Here is a 16152-nt window from a genome sequence, read left to right on the forward strand (position 1 = left end):
TTCTCCCCAGTTGAGTTTGTCTGCTATTGGTTATGTTACGTTTTTCGAATTCAGTATTATTAAAAGATTATTGTTTTGAGATATTCCTGCCTGCCTGCCTCGTCTTATCTGTCTGCCTGGGGAAACTGTAACAAATATGAAGAGGTAGACTTTTCCAGAGTTTTGGACCTGCAGTTGCAAAAGCTCAATCACCTCATTTTTTAAGTCTAGATCTAGGCACGATGAGTAGACAGTGATCGATGTTGTAGAAGAGGTGTACGGATGGAGCAAGTCGGTCAGGTACCCAGGGGCCAAACTATTGAGGGCTTTATAAACAAATAACACAATTTTTAAGTCAATTCTATATTTGATAGGTAACCAGTGTAGTGCAGATAAAATAGGAGTTACTGGCTCATACTTGCGGGTGCCAGAGAGTACGTTTTGCGCTACGTTTTGCACTAGCTGTAGACGAGAGGGAAGACTAAGAAACACTGTAATAAAGTGAATTACAATAGTCTGAACGAGTTGTTACAAAAGCATGGACCACCGTTTGGAAGTTACTCTGTGATAAGAAAGGTTTCACTTTAGAAAGCTGACGGAGATGAAAAAAGCATGATTTTACAACAACAATGATTAAACAGAATGCCCAGATTTCTAGCACACTGAATTACATACGGGACCAGAGAGCCATAGCCAACACACAATTTTCCTTATGGCCAAATTTATCATTTTGGTTTTATTTTCGTTTAAATTTTAAAAATTACTTCAGCTCCAAAGCTTAAGTTTTTCTAAACAAGCCAACAATGGCTGCAAGCCATTTTTATCATTAGCCTATGCTTTAAAGGAAAATAGATCTGAGTATCATCAACAAATAGATGAAGGGATACTTTATATATGTTAAGAATGAAAGCCAGAGGTAACATGTACAGGGTGAACAAAACCGGCCCAAGCATTGATTGGCATTATTGATTGGATTTATTAACATTAAGTAACAATTCAGTGCATTACTGCTAGTTGTGTGCAAACAGTTTACAACACGCTTATACAGAAAGATCGGTATTGTAGGCCGCTCTGTAAGAGTCTCAAGGTCATACAAAGCCATAATAAAAATTACCCACAACCTTGAGCGTGCCTGAGAGGAAGAACATGAGAGAGAAAGAAAAACAGGAGTAGATATGAAAACATGAGTATTCTCTTTGACTTTACAGTGTCAGACAACACATTTACCGCAGAAAGCATGTAGTCATAGCAACAGCAGCGAAGTCTTAGTGCAAGAGTGTCTGTGTGTAGGTGAGTGTGTGCACACAGATTTACTTTTCAATGGCCTGAAAGAGAAAAATTGTGCGAAATGAAATATTTAACGGATTCAGCTCTCTTTTGAACACTCATACATTCTCAGCGTGAAGATGAAAGCAGCAAACAGGCGCTTATTGGGCCAACTAAAGCGGTACATTTTAATTAACACCTGTGCCCTGCGTTTATCAGTAATCGAAACCGTCTCCATGCAACCCTTTCTGTGTGATGACCTCATTTGAAATTCATTTGATTCGAATGAACACAAATGACGATCAAACTGCGTATTAATGTTCATAATACTCCTAGATAGCTGTTGCTGGGTGAGAGACCATTAGTAACTGAAGTTACCTGTAACTCAAACGGCAGGCATCCTCCTTAGATCATAAGTGTGTCAGAGTCTGTCTCACCAGCACAAACCCCCCATCAACAGTCTGCACCTGTTTTGAAGGAAGTTCTCTTTCTTCCTCAGAATAAAGGGAAGCCCGGCTTTGAGATTTTCCACTGAGGGAAAAGTCACTTCCACCCACACATGGAGAACACCACTGCGGGTGGAGGAGGAGGATGTGAACTGAACAATAGAGACTCGCGTGTCGGTGGAGTTCCGTAGTTGAAGCCCTGACATGCTTCACCCTGTCGCCCAGATAAGCCTCTCTCTGCTTCTCTACCAACCCTTCATCCTGCCCCGCAACAACAGCCATTGTTAAAAGACAAACATGCAGTCTATTTCTGTCAAGGCTGATCAAGTAAACAAGGTGGTGCTGAACTTGCACCGCCAACCTCTTTTTATTCATCTCATCACAGAGACTCTGTGCCAAACAAACACTAAAAAGGGGCTTGCAAGCTACAATTTCAGTAACGTAGGAACTAGCTATCATATGAGAAGCTGTCACAAGGACTATATCTAAGTAATTATGAGGTTTTGAGTCAAAAAATCTAATTATAGAAATGCGTTTTTTCTAGCAGCAATTTTTATGTGGGTTTCAATCACTGCACTCCAAACTTTCTTAAGTTAGAACCATTTTTGTGAATTCTGTCCTCCAAACTTCCAAAATCAATATATCTTATAACCAGTGAGCATTATTTAACCACATTAGCATGTACTTAGGTGAAAGCCAACCATGAAATCAAGGTAGATTTGAACTGAAACCTGAACCTGTGCTCTCAGGACAAGCATGTGTTTTTTCTTTTTTTCTTATTAATAAACATCAGATCAGGGCATTACATTTTATAAATTGTTATAAATTTTAAAATATTAATTAATTAATTGTTTTACACTACCGTTCAAATGTATGTAATTCTTTTTTCTTTTTAAGTCTCCTGTGCTCACTATGCAATGATCAAAATAGAGTAAAAAAAAATCGTAATATTGTGGAATATTACTTCAATTTAAAATAACTTTCTATTTTAATATTTGTAAAAGTGTAATTGATTTCTGTGATGGCAAAGCGGAATTTTAAGCATCATTACTCCATTCATGATCCTGAAAAAAAATAATTCTAATATGCTGATTTGCTGCTCAAGAAACATTTGTTATTACTGATATTAAAAACAATTGTGCTTTTTAAATTTAAAGATTTGTGTGGAAACTGTGATATTTTTTTTCAGGATTCTCTGATAAATAGAAAAAAAAAACAGCCTTTATTTTAATCAAAAATCTTCTGTAACTTTTTGTAAGAGTCTTCACCGTCACTCAGATCAATTTAATGTGTCCCTGCCTAATAAAATTATTAATTTCTTTCAAATAATAATCTTACTTTAACCCAAATTTTCAATGGTACTGTGCATATTGTCATCCGTGTTTCATAATTGCTTTACTGTTATAATTTTGCTGAAAAGCTTTTCCATTTAATGATTATAACAGCTTACCCCTTATAGTATGACAACATGTTCTGCTATTAGTGGATTGCATATCTTCAAGAACAGGAAGACATTTATTCAAAGTGCTGAAAAAGAATCTGTGTAGGACGACAGGAAAAGCACTTCTTCAGGGAAGGATATTATCCCTAAAATGTTGCTATCATGTTGCTACATGAGAACGTCTCTGCTGAGCCACTCAGGAAGCTGCTAGTAATTAATATAGATACTTGCATGTATAAGGAACTACTAGGCTTTGCTGAATGTGAACGCACTGAATTCAACACTAAATAAAAGAAAGACAGTGAGAGGTGTACATGAGACTAGTACACTCAGACACAAGTGCTCTCAGACACACTCTATCTCTCTGTGAGAGCTCTTGTACAAGAGTTCCTGTGAGCTGCACTGCATTAGGATTTACCGTCAGTTACTCACATAAAACATGAGATTTCTTTAGAGAGTTAGCGAGAGGCTTACAGCAGCGAAACCCTTTATCAAAGAACACACATTCCAAAAAGCATGCATTCTAGTTTCTGTTTTGGTACATGAGGACAGTGTTTTTTTTCCCCCCCATCACAGGATGCCTTGGTGGGGCCTTTCATTCACTGGCACCGGACAAAGGCCTGGGATAATATTCCTGATGGGCCAGTGCAACATCATACCCACACATCTTTACATAGACAAATGCACCATATTCAAACATTTATATACCTTCACCTGTTTACTGCGGTGACTGTGGACTCAGCAGATCCCATCCAGTGTTAGCTGCAGAATTATCAATATGCATGCAGTCAGTATGACAGTCGCAGTCTCTCCAGTACTCAAGCGATTCCTGCCCTCCTGTGGTGAGACAGAGAATCTGAAAGAGAAAAGTAGTTCAGAAAAAAACATTTCAGTGTTTGATGGTTTTATGCTGAAACCTGTGTGAGCCAATTATTTCAGTACACAACAAATAATACTTTAATGGCCTTTCCTCTGACATTTACAACAACAACAACAAAAAATCTTAAAAGGATAGTTCACCCAAAAATGTCATTCCTATCTCAAAAGACTTTGGTTAATCTTTGAAACACAAATTAAGATATTTTAATTAAACCAGAAAGGTTGGGTACTGAAAGTCCAGGTAACCAAAACTGGGAAGATCCAAAAAGGTCATAAAGGCATCATAAAATACAATAAACACATTTACTTCAAAAGATGACAGAATTTTAATTTTTATGTAACTATCCCTTTCAACACACTATTCGTATTTTATTTATTTTGTCTGCTAACAATTCAGCAGTGTATATTTTAAATAAATACATTTTTAAAAATCTACCTTTTGTGTTTAATAGCATTGCAGTTGGAAAATGAGGTATTTACATGTCCAACTCCTTTGCTTTGCTAAGACTAATTACGCAGTTAGCATTCAAATAACTGTTACCCTTAATACACATAATTGATATATTCACCTTTCTTGCATAATTTGACAATAATGAGGTCTTTTCTGAAAATGAGGCAATAAAAATGATACATATTCTGTTCACACCTGATATTTACCTGATTTTCTTCACAAATTACGTCTCATATTTCTCAAGCTCTTCTATTGACACTGTTGTCTTCTTGGTAAATGTTAACTTAAGTGCTTTCAAAAACTTAATTGGGGCAAAACTGTTAACCTGTACGAGTTCGCCTGATTTAAATCACACAATCATCATCCACCTTCTGCCTTTCAGTGCCTCGGGCCTAAGGGCAAAACACCCTAATCAAGTGTGTGGACTGTCCATTTCATGACCCGCTCTTCTCCGAGCTTTCAGGTGGCAGCAGAGCAAGCAGGAAACCGTAACGTTACCCGGGCGCGAGACCAACGAACAAGAACCAAGTACGTCATTTCCTATTTACGTAAATTTTCCCGCGCTGTTTGTAGGGTCAGCTGTCATTGAGAATAAACACTGTACAATTTAAGTATGTCAGCTTCAGATTATGATCCAGCTTGTTTGCCTGACTTGTTGCCGATTTATTACCGCAGACTCTTCCCGTTTTCACAGTACTATCGCTGGTTAAGTTATGGCGGTGGTAAGTAAATCTCTTAACCAAAAAACGAGCGATTGACTGGTCTTTGAAATGCTGTCTTGTATTTACAATGCAAAGTCGTTTTATGTGTTTTTAGTTTATGCAATATGGCTTTGCATGCGTATTTTAACAGTCAGCATCATTATGTACCTCATCAGAATCAATATTTCTAATTATGCCTCTTGCAGTGTCTAAAAACTACTTCCAGAACCGTGAGTTTTCCTTCACCCTAAAAGATGACATTTATGTAAGATATCAGTCCTTCACCACTCAGATTGAGCTGGAGAAAGAGATTCAGAAAATGGTTCCCTACAAGATTGATATTGGAGCAGTCTACAGCCACAGGGTAATATAACTCATCTATATTATATTAGGTTAGATTTTATTTTATTGCATGCCCTGTGGTGCTATATGCTAAAACAGCATATTTTAAGCAGTATTTTGATCATTCAAATATACTGTTGTTATTATTCATATGCCTATGAGTTTTTATGACTCTATGCATATTAGTTGAAAGACTTGATGGAATATTCATACTTCTAAAAATGTGTTTGTCACACACAGGATTTAAAATAAAATACAGTGGATGTAAATATACAAATAAAAATTTGCTGTGGTTAATAGTTCTGTAGCTACGTAGAGAATATTATAGTAAGATAATAGTATAGTATATAGTATTTATATTTAAGTCTTTGTTGCTATCAAATATTTGCTGATTAGATGCTTCAAAAAAATTATAGTTGCACATTTTTTGCTCTTTAATCTTTAATGAAGTGTGCTCACTCAGGGACTTTAGTAAGATTTTATGAAATGAAAAGATCATAATTTCTCTGGTTCTATGATTGACAGCCCAGTCAACATAACGCGGTGAAGTCTGGAACCTTCCAGGCCCTGGAGAAGGAGCTGGTGTTTGACATTGACATGACAGACTATGATGATGTCAGACGTTGCTGCAGGTATACAGATGCCTTTTCTGCTTCTTTCATCTTCTGGACTATTGTGGTAAATGCAGTTATTTATATATATATTTTTAATAATTTTTCTTTTTGTTCCTCAGTGCTGCTGATATCTGCTTAAAGTGCTGGACTCTAATGACCATTGCTATCCGTATTCTGGACCGTGCACTTCGGGGTAAGCATAACTTTTTATCAACAGAAATTTTACAGTTTTGAGTAACATCATAACAAATATACAACAAATTTAACAACCTTGGGCTGCTTGTGTGGTTCAGAGGACTTTGGATTCCATCATCTGCTATGGGTGTACTCGGGCCGGAGAGGGGTGCATTGTTGGGTTTGTGATGATGCTGCTAGGAAGCTCTCAGTGGCGGCGCGGTCTGCCGTGGCAGAGTATCTCAGTTTAGTCAAGGTATTCACATATCAGATAATTGATCATTCCAGAAATTGCATTATGGATTTGTTTATCATGTTTAACTATATTATCTAAAAGCTGTGATTTTAATTCATTAATTGTGTGTCCTGTGTATGTTTATTTAGGGTGGTGAGGAGACTGTGAGAAAAGTTGTGTTGTCAGATCCAATCCATCCTTTCATCAAGTAAGGGGAAATAATGACTTGCGTCCTTAGGCATATAACATGTACATGTCAATGATGTAACCGTAGTGTCTCTTTTTCTTTTAGTCAATCTCTGTCTGTGGTGGAGCGCTATTTCCAACAATATGCCATTGTGGACCAGGACATATTGGGCAGTAAGGAGAGTGTAGACAAAGTGCTCGCTCTGTTGCCTGAAGATATCCTTTCATTCCCAGTAGTGCTGTCACAATACCAATATTTCAGTAGTCTGTTCCAATACCAGCCAAATTTCACAAGTCTCTGTAACAGTTTTGGCACCATATCAAAAAAATATTGGAAGTACTTAACCTGCTTGAAACATGAACAAGTTTCATTGTATCCAATATGAGTGTTTGATTAGTGTAACTGATCCTTTTATATGAGGAGCCCAGTTGACTGTTATTTCTTTAAGTCTGACTGCACATATCAAAAAGAACCTTACAGACTCTTATAAGGATGAAAAGGACCCTATGAAGCGATGGAACGAACTCTGCGATCTGGTTGAACGTAAAAAGGTAAAAGCAAAGTACTGGCACCACTAACCACACAACAACATTGAGATCTCCTCTTTGTAGACAAATGAAATCTTTCAACAGGGAAGGTAGATCAGTTTCCTATGATTTTAATTTTTCATGTGTGTCTGTGAAGTCGAATAGTAAAAAGGCTCAGTACTTCAATAAGGAGATCATGCTGCAGTACTGTTACCCGCGCCTGGATGTCAACGTCAGTAAAGGAGTCAACCACTTACTGAAGAGCCCCTTCAGTGTACACCCTAAGACAGGTGAGATCTAACACTACATGTCTTTACTATTTCAAATACTGTTCTTAAAATTTGTTAGTTTGAAGAAGAAAAAAAAAGGTATCACGGTTTCCACAAAAATATTAAGCAGCACAACTGTTTTAACATTGATGATAATAAATCTTTCCTTAGCAGCAAATCAGCGTATTAGAATGATTTCTGAAGGATCATGTGACACTGAGGACTGGAGTAATGATGCTGAAAATACAGCTTTGCACAGGAATACATTACATTTAAAAAAATATATTAACATACACAACAGTTGTTTTAAATAGTTGTTATAATATTTAACAGTTTCTACCAATATTTTTAATCAAATAAATGCTAGTCTTATGGTGCAAGTTTCATCTCTGCTTTACGTTTCAGGCACAATGGGTTGCAAATGTCATTTCAATTTGATTTTAAACATCTTTTTGTATTCAACATTTTGTTTAGGTCGAATCTCAGTGCCAATAGATCTGAAAGACCTGAACACATTTGATCCTTTTGAGGTCCCTACGATCAGGTAAATGCTGAATATATCAGTGTCCATCTTTGTCAGGTTGTTCCATATAATGTGACAAGTGCTTTTATATATGCTGTGGTTTCTAAAAATACTTGAGGAGCTTAAGTCTGAAGTTAGATATGCTAGACTTGCTTGTCTCTCTGTAGTCTGATCTGTGAAGAGCTGGAGAGACCCAGAGCAGATGAGGCGGAGGAAGATGATATGAAGGACAAGGAGAATGAACAAGAAGCTGGAGAACGACGCAGAATCAGAGGTGAGCAAGCATTAAACTGTTCAGTTTAATCGGTTTATACATGTTGATATTGTTCTGGAGTCAACCTCAGTTCTGTGGGCAGGTACTGTGTGCTAAACATGATTTTGATTATTTGTAGACTATAAGCGGACCTGCCTGGCCAAGTATGTGAAGGTCTTCGATCGGTTTTTGGAGACAATGGCTCGATCTCAGAAAGGAGAGTTGCTGAAGAAGAGTGGTGAGTTGCAAGTTTCTCCGTTTCTCACATGTCCTTCACATACATATGATTTCAGCTTTTATATTACAAATGGATTAGGGATGCATGACACATCAGTTATTGGTCAATATTGCATATTTAATTCCTCATGCCAATATTCTCTATTTTCACAATTTGATTTGAGTATTAAATGACGACAAAGGTTGTCTATAAATAAACACTTATTTATCACTGTTGCATGTTATTTTTAGCAGATGTCAAAATGATTATCCAGTTAATTTGATTTTGTTTGTGTATTATTTTTATTCAGTTGGACAAAATGGTTCATAATTTCAATATTGGCCATGATATGAAAATATTAAGGATTTGCTTATCAGTGTTGGCATCTTTAAACTGATTATGGTGGTTCTCTGTGCAGATTATTTAATTGGTTATTTGAATGTGAGTGATTTATTTTATTTTTGCAGATCTTCAAAAGGACTTCTAAGGCAGAGGAGCTGGGACTATAAAACAGCAGTTTATCAGAATGCATTTACATGTTTATCTGCTGGCTGGCTGCTTCTGAAGATACAAACACTTTCACATACAAAGAACCACAACAGTTTTGTTCTTGAAACGTTCCATCGGAGGATCAGTCAAATTATTTACTTTTCTAATGAAAATAGTTTTTCCCTTATTTTCTGTTTTGTAAATTAGATTGTTTTGGGGGAATTAGTTGAATTTTTCTACCAGTTTAATAAAATAACTTGTACAAATCTATTATATCTGTTGTCTGGTTAAAAGGGGGGGGATACATAAAGTGGTTGTTGTGACATTTGGATTTAGTCAGAATGACAAAGTTGTGGGAAGCTAAATAAATAATCATGCATGGTATTAATTTAAAGACAAATTTATTCAAAACCAGTTCATCAGCAATATAAAACAACATTGATAGACAAGTCTGATACAGTGTTACAAACTGCATGGAAGCAAACTAGATGGCAACATTTAAACAGCTTCTCTTTGACTGAGCATCAGTCTCATTTGGCCATGTCAATCAGACTCTGTAGTGATGTAGGAACCCAGGTTTTCTCGCCTTGGACAAAGACCACTCCACGCTCAATGTAGATGACTATTCTGCCAAATGTGAACAACTGTTTGCCCATATGCCGCTTAGCCACCAATGGCATGAAGACGATGCCGTTCTCCTCGGCTTTGGCCTGGACCAGATCTTTAAAGTTGGTAGGTACAGATGTTGGTACCGCTGCGGTGCCTGGTGGCCGTGTGACAGAATTCTCCAAGTCACGGCGCTCAGGCTGAGGCTCGCACTGGAAAGCTTTCCTTCTCTCCGTCTGAATCAGATATGCAATGTTCTCTCTTGCTCCTGGTTGCATATACCCACCTGCAAAAGACAAATGAAGTTGAAGGTAGAATGAGAGACCTGTACAAAGCTATAAACATTTAGTGGACTTTGTATGTTGTTGTTTTTTCTAGCGACTGACCTAATCCAGAGGCAACAGCACGATTCATGATGTCAAGGGCCTCGTTCAGTTTTTCTTTGACCAGTGGGTGACTGAGCAGGGTCTCTGAGAGCAAGCTTTTCCAGCCCAGATACCACTTGGTGATCTCCTCATAGTTTGGGTTGTTACTGAGCCAGGAACACAACACCTGCAACAGGAAACAAAAGAAACACCTAGTACTCAACTCAATGTATGAGTGACACTTAAGGGTAAAATAATGTATACATTTTTTTCTTTTTTTTTACATTTTCAACTACATGCAAATTTAAACAACTAATTATAGTTTATGAATTAATGTAGTTCAATGTAACAGTAAAATTAATGAATGAATCACTTTTTAAACTTACAAATAGAAGTGCAAAAATGTACATTTAATATTAATATATGTATTAAATATTTAGTTCACATTTAAAATTTTGGTTAAATCTATCAAAATAATACAATATTTAAGGGTTACTCCACCTAAAAAGCTTTGTTCGTCTTCGGAAGACAATTTAAGACATTTTGGATGAAAACGGGGAGGTTTGTGACTGTTCCACTGACTGCCAAGTAAATTCCACTGTAAAGGCCCAGAAGAGTGGCTGACACAGAAGAGCGAACGCAGTTTGCGTCCAGCGGATATTCTCCAAAATGACGCTACGCTGACGCAGAGAAGACGAATTGTTGAATAAAGTTATTTTTATTTTCTTTGCGTACAAAAAGTATTCTCATCGCTTCATAAAGTTCAGATTGAACCACTGATGGCAGATGGACTTTGACTATGTTTTTCATGCTTTTCTTGACAGTGTAATTTACTTGGCAGTCAATGAGACCGTCACAAGCCTCTCGGTTTTCATCCAAAATATCTTAAATTGTGTTCTGAAGACGAACGAAGCTTTTACGGGTTTGGAACGACATGGGGGAATTTTCATTTTGGGGGTGGAGTAACCCTTTAATTACATTTTTAAATTCACTTTCCAAATATAATTTTTTACATATTGGCCAATGTCTTAATAAATAGGTTCATTTAAAAAATTATAATTCCTTAATTTTCCTCTTAAGTGGCATTCTTAGTCGATCATACATTTAGTTCCAAAAATGCAAGCTATACTGATGTATTACACTAGTCAAGTTTGGAAGTTTCTTCTTCATAATTTTTATTAATACAAAATGTTTTGTATTCTTTTGACCATTCTTTAGACTGACTGACCTGTAGCCATTTGGGGAAGAAATTCTTATCCAGCAGTCCAACCATGGTGGAGACAGCGAGCATCCCTTCCCAGTCCATCACCCAGTTGAACGGTTCCAGTACTTGCTGATGAGGATTCACCACCAGCTCTCCTAAACACAGAGCTGCAACACAGTAGCAAAACCTTCAGAGACTTCCTCAGACTCCCAAAGTCTAACACTGACAATCTAAAAGATAATACGCACATACCTAGTTTGGGAACAATATTTTTGACCATGAAGGCCTCCCAGGCACCGGGTGTGAAGACTTCTTTCCAGGGTTGCAGAATGAGTCTGGCGGAGGAGTCGCTGGGGTGCCAGTGCTGCAGGGCATGGGCTAGTTTACTGCGGATGGGTGCGTACAGCGGCTCAAGACGGGTTTGCATCAGAGGCAGCCATGGATGTATCCATGAATGGATTGGCACTGTGTCTGTCAGTGGGTTCCAATTGTCCACCTATCCAAAAACAGAGAGAGGTTAGATCTTAAACATACTTATGATTGACAAGGAAATGTACAAAGTGAATTGGTCATATGGTCAGCACAAACCTCTCTTTGTAGTCGTGGGAAAATAAGCTGCTCCAAAACATGGTCCAGAATCCACAGCGGCAATACAGGAGCCCAGCACTCCACAAAGTCCACCATGTGCCCCACGTTTCTAGGCTGCCACTGAGACACACAGATCCTCATGACTGGAACCAACACTTCCCATATCAACCTGCACACAAAACTCCTGCTCGAGTCATTTGCTTCCACAGACACTCCACATACACACTCCCAGATGTGCGTTACCTGTGATAGGGGTCCATGTTAGAAGTGTCTGGGCCACCATGAAGAGATTGTGAGCTTTCAAGAATGGCTCTCCACTGACCGACTTCCTCTAAACCATCTGAACAGTCCTATAGATAAACAGAGAGAGTGCAGAATTCATATATAATAATCCAGAGCTTATACAAAGTATGGAAACAATAACAAAATAAATTGATTAATACAAAGATCTAACAAGATTTGAGTAGTTTGTGACTACTGGATTTTTTCAAATATATTTTTTAAATTATATATTTCATTTTAAAATATATTAAATTAGAAAACAGTTATTTTCATTTGTAATACTATTTCACTATTACATTTTTTAAGTATTTTTTAACAAATAAATGCAGCCTTGATAAGCATAAAAGATTTTCTAGAACATTAAAAAAAAACTTGCTGACCCCAAACTTTTGAACGGTAGTATAAATACATACTATATAAAATGTATTTTTTACCTTCAGTGGATCCCAGCTGCGAAGTCTCTCCTTCAATAAAGGATGCACCACAGACACAGCTAGGTCTCCCAAACCCAAGGTTTTATACTCCTGATAGAACTCCGTCTGCAGTTGTTGAAAGATCTTAGCGCACTCCTGAAGGCTGAGCACAGGGTTGCCCTCCTTATCGCCCGCTTCAAAACGATCCACCAGGTTCATCACCTGCTCCAGCCGACCGAGAGCCTGTTCCTCCTCTGCCAGCCTGATCTGCAGTGCGTCGCTCTCATGGGTTAGGGTCACCACAGTGTCCTTCTCATGCTGCAGACGTCGTGCGCTCTATACACACACAACACAAACGCACAGAGAGAAATTAAGAAAATTCATGCAGCCTTCACGTGTTATCAGAAATAATCATCAATACGGGTTTCCTAGTCAGAAATTAGACATGAACGACCTCTCTAATATTTACAACTAGGAAACATGGAAATAATATTGATTGATACCCAAGTTTCCAAGTTGGGAGAGCCATAAACTTTAAATATGGCAGAGGAGAGAAACATAGCAGTAGTACTCTAAAGTTTTATTTGTTTTTCTAACAACAAATACACTGTTTTCTTCTGCCATTACAGTCCTGCATATTTACAAAGCACATGAACACAACAAACTCATAATTACAACTTCAGAAGCAGGAATTAGGAAGTGTTCAATAGCACTTGAAGGCAACATAAAAACAAGCATTTATTAAGAAGTGAATTATCATATAAATATGAGAAGTAAGATGTGAAGGGTTGCACATAGTGCACAACATAGGAAGCAACACTTACAAATAGGCTACTAAATTATTTATATTACATACAATTTTATAATTAGCATTAGATTACTTAATTTATATAATATTGTTTAATGTCACTTCTAAATTAGTGCAAGTTGATGAGTACTGCACCTGCAGGATGTCTTGCTCTGTCAGCTCAATGAGCAGTTTGAGGTTGTGTTCCAGCTCCGGTAAGGAGAAGCCAGAGGTCTTCTGTTCTCGTGTGCTCACACTCAAAGGGGCCTCCTCAGGAACACTGTGCTTCTGACTCATATGACTGTAACTGTGATACACCTTCTGCTCTCTGCCTGTCATATCGATCACCTGAAACACATGAGGGATGGGTTAACTGTTTCTTGTGAGATATATAAAGACTATTGTGCAGTATTCCAAGTGTTCTGCACTCTCACCTTAACCTGAGCCAGTTCTCCAGCAGGTCTGCTCATGTTCCTGTTGGTCAGTTTGCCATGGGCTTTCAGCTCTTCCACAGACTTGTAAGAATATTTGGGCTTTTTCTTTGCCGTTCCTGGTTCTTTACGCCATTGCCCCAGCTCCCTCTGAAACTCCTTCAAAGATGGAATGGAAATTTTGAAAACAGGACTGTTGAAGAAAGATTTGACCTGCTGCGGATCTGTTTAGTCTAATGCTTTTTTGATATGATTTGAATGAGTATTTTTTGTATACAAAACTGATTGAGCATTTGAATTTGATTTGTTCACTGTAACCACCAGGAATTTGCTAACGCTGACTTACTTTCTCTTCCTCCTCCTCTGAGTCTACAACAGGGAAATCCTGCAGGGACTGCTGGGTCCTCTCATTACCATATGCTCCAACCGCTCCCTTCCCCTTCCGCAACTTCGCCTCAATTGGGTTCACAATACCTACACACAAAGATATTCATAAGAGAACATTCGCATCATGACACCATCCCCAAGTAAGCACATGATGCATAACATAATTCACAATAAGCCAAATGCAGTAAAACCAGTAGCTATGCTTGGGTATGAAATAAAGAACTGAATTGTTTTACCTTGAGCATTTTTGCCCAATCCTTTTCCTGGAACGTAACCCATCTTCTGCAGAAGTTTTTGACCAATGCCTCGTGTGTGTTTCTCCCAGGATCCGAGGTCCTGCCCTGTTTTGATACCACCAGCAAACCTCTGGGATGTCTTAAAGCTCCCACCCTAAAATAAACAATTCAAAGACATGTATTACACTACTGTTCAACTATTTGGGATCAATTAGACTTTTATATTTAGAAATAAATAAATACTCTTATTCTACGAGCCAAAGACTCATTTAATTGATCAAACGTGACAGAAAAGACATTCATTAAAAAAAATCCTGAAAACATTTCCACAAAACTATTAAGCAGCAAAACGGTGTTCAACATTAATAGTAAGAAGAAGGGTTTCTTGAGCATCAAATCAGCATATTATAATAATTTCTGAAGGATCATGTGACACTGAAGACTGGAGTAATGATGCTGAAAATTCAGCTTGGCAAAAAAATTACATTTTAAAAACTTTAAAATAGAAAATGATTTTAAATAGTTATACAATGTAACAATATTACTGTATTTTCTGATCAAATAAATTCAGAATTCTAGGCTTTCAAAATCATTTGTAAAAATTTGTATTAACCCTCATACTTTTAGATCCAATATTCAAAATTAAAGCCGTTGTTATTGTGTATTGGCATCTCACTTTACCGTTTGGAGTTTTTTGGGAGCAGCAGCGCGGGGTGGAGGAGGTGCATCTTCACTATTATTCGAGTCATCTGAACCCTCCTGCTCTGTTTTCTCCTCAGCTGCAGTCTTTCGTAGGCCAGCACTCACAAAGTTCACAGGAGCTGAGTAGTCTTTTGATCTGTGTGGATACAAATATCAATACTTAACATTGTCAGTGACATGTATCACTTAGTCACTAAGGTCTCAGGTTTAACAGCCGAAATACCTTTTCCCTCCAAAGCTGGGCCGCTCGTCATCAGAGTCATGCTCTGCCCAAATCCCATAAGTCGCTTCTTCTTTAGTCTGTCTGTATTTGCGTCTGTCTGGGTTGAACTCGTTGGCCAAGTCCCACTCGGTCACCTCAAACTTTTCAATTTCCACACCATCCTCCTCCTCATCACCTCTACGCCCATACAAATGGGACATAGACATCTCTCTGCTGGAATTATACAGAAGAATGTTTTACGCAAGGGTTTTCAAACCAGGGTTCTGGGACCCCCAAGGGGCAGCAAGGGAGTACTAGAGGGTCCATGGAAAATTTGAGAGAAAAATAGTGTAACAAAGGTAGGATCAAATAAAAAAAATAAGACAGGCAGACAGATATAATAAATAAAAATACATCAAGCAATGCTACAGTGAGTAAAAAAGAATAAGAAAAATTTACTAATTATATCCTCTCATGTATATAATATTACTTTTACAGTATAACTTGGGTCTTTAAACATGGAAATATATCGCTGCCTTTTAAAATTTTAGGATGATGATGATATTCGGTGGTCCGTGACCTAAAAGACTGAAAACCCCCGGTTTATGCACCACAGTACATAAAGGTGTTTAACCTGCTCAATGTCTCTTCTCACATTAAACTCCTACGATAAAAGAAAGTGTTGTGATCGTAATATTAGTGCGTCAGGCAAACGATTTCAAAATGTCAGGTTAGCATAGCATTGCTATTTTCTGTAAACAAAAAATGCATGCTTTCTTTTAAAACAGTTACTGTGAATTCTCCATCACGTCTAACTAATGGTCTAACTAATGTATACACAGTTCCGCGCTAAAATATTAAAAAATAGCAGAGCTCAAGCACATAAACAATACATTTACCTGAAAATGTGGGTTATCGCTGTCAGCAAGAGCGTATCCAAAAGCAACTTCCTGCAG

General features: G+C 37.7%; 2 protein-coding genes across 3 annotated transcripts; one reads left to right on the plus strand and one right to left on the minus strand.

Moving 5' to 3' along the window:
• Positions 1-5004: 5004 nt before the first annotated feature.
• LOC306860289 (DNA primase small subunit-like) lies at positions 5005-9379 on the plus strand. The gene is made up of 13 exons (XM_079401909.1): positions 5005-5184; positions 5370-5527; positions 6031-6137; positions 6239-6312; positions 6413-6549; positions 6678-6736; positions 6821-6930; positions 7175-7266; positions 7400-7532; positions 7986-8055; positions 8202-8308; positions 8427-8525; positions 8972-9379. The coding sequence occupies exons 1-13, from the start codon at positions 5076-5078 to the stop codon at positions 8989-8991; spliced, it is 1275 nt and encodes a 424-aa protein (XP_079258035.1). The 5' UTR covers positions 5005-5075; the 3' UTR covers positions 8992-9379.
• On the minus strand, positions 9287-16150 carry LOC306860287 (tuftelin-interacting protein 11-like). 2 transcript variants are annotated; one of them, XM_079401906.1, is made up of 14 exons: positions 16096-16150; positions 15218-15430; positions 14974-15130; positions 14293-14446; positions 14016-14143; positions 13673-13828; positions 13395-13586; positions 12473-12787; positions 12000-12106; positions 11757-11925; positions 11421-11664; positions 11193-11335; positions 9986-10151; positions 9287-9885 (listed from the first exon to the last, which is right to left on the minus strand). In XM_079401906.1, exons 2-14 carry the CDS (start codon positions 15421-15423, stop codon positions 9524-9526), a joined length of 2499 nt encoding a protein of 832 aa, XP_079258032.1. In that variant the 5' UTR covers positions 15424-15430; positions 16096-16150; the 3' UTR covers positions 9287-9523. The 2 variants fall into 2 exon arrangements, with proteins under 2 accessions (XP_079258032.1, XP_079258033.1); XM_079401907.1 differs by having other exon boundaries at positions 15218-15427; positions 16096-16134.
• Between the last annotated feature and the right edge of the window lie 2 nt (positions 16151-16152).

Source organism: Barbus barbus (assembly GCF_936440315.1).
Source record: "Barbus barbus genome assembly, chromosome: 41".
NCBI lineage: Eukaryota > Metazoa > Chordata > Actinopteri > Cypriniformes > Cyprinidae > Barbus > Barbus barbus.

Coding starts and splice junctions, on each gene's coding strand:
- LOC306860289 (XM_079401909.1), top strand. CDS start 5,076: ATGTCAGCTTCAGATTATGATCCAGCTTGTTTGCCTGACTTGTTGCCG. Junction 6,138..6,238: donor GATGTCAGACGTTGCTGCAG/GTATACAGATGC, acceptor TTTGTTCCTCAG/TGCTGCTGATATCTGCTTAA. Junction 8,056..8,201: donor TTTGAGGTCCCTACGATCAG/GTAAATGCTGAA, acceptor GTCTCTCTGTAG/TCTGATCTGTGAAGAGCTGG.
- LOC306860287 (XM_079401906.1), bottom strand. CDS start 15,423: ATGTCTATGTCCCATTTGTATGGGCGTAGAGGTGATGAGGAGGAGGAT. Junction 13,829..14,015: donor CAGAGGAGGAGGAAGAGAAA/GTAAGTCAGCGT, acceptor CCATCTTTGAAG/GAGTTTCAGAGGGAGCTGGG. Junction 13,587..13,672: donor GAGAACTGGCTCAGGTTAAG/GTGAGAGTGCAG, acceptor CATGTGTTTCAG/GTGATCGATATGACAGGCAG.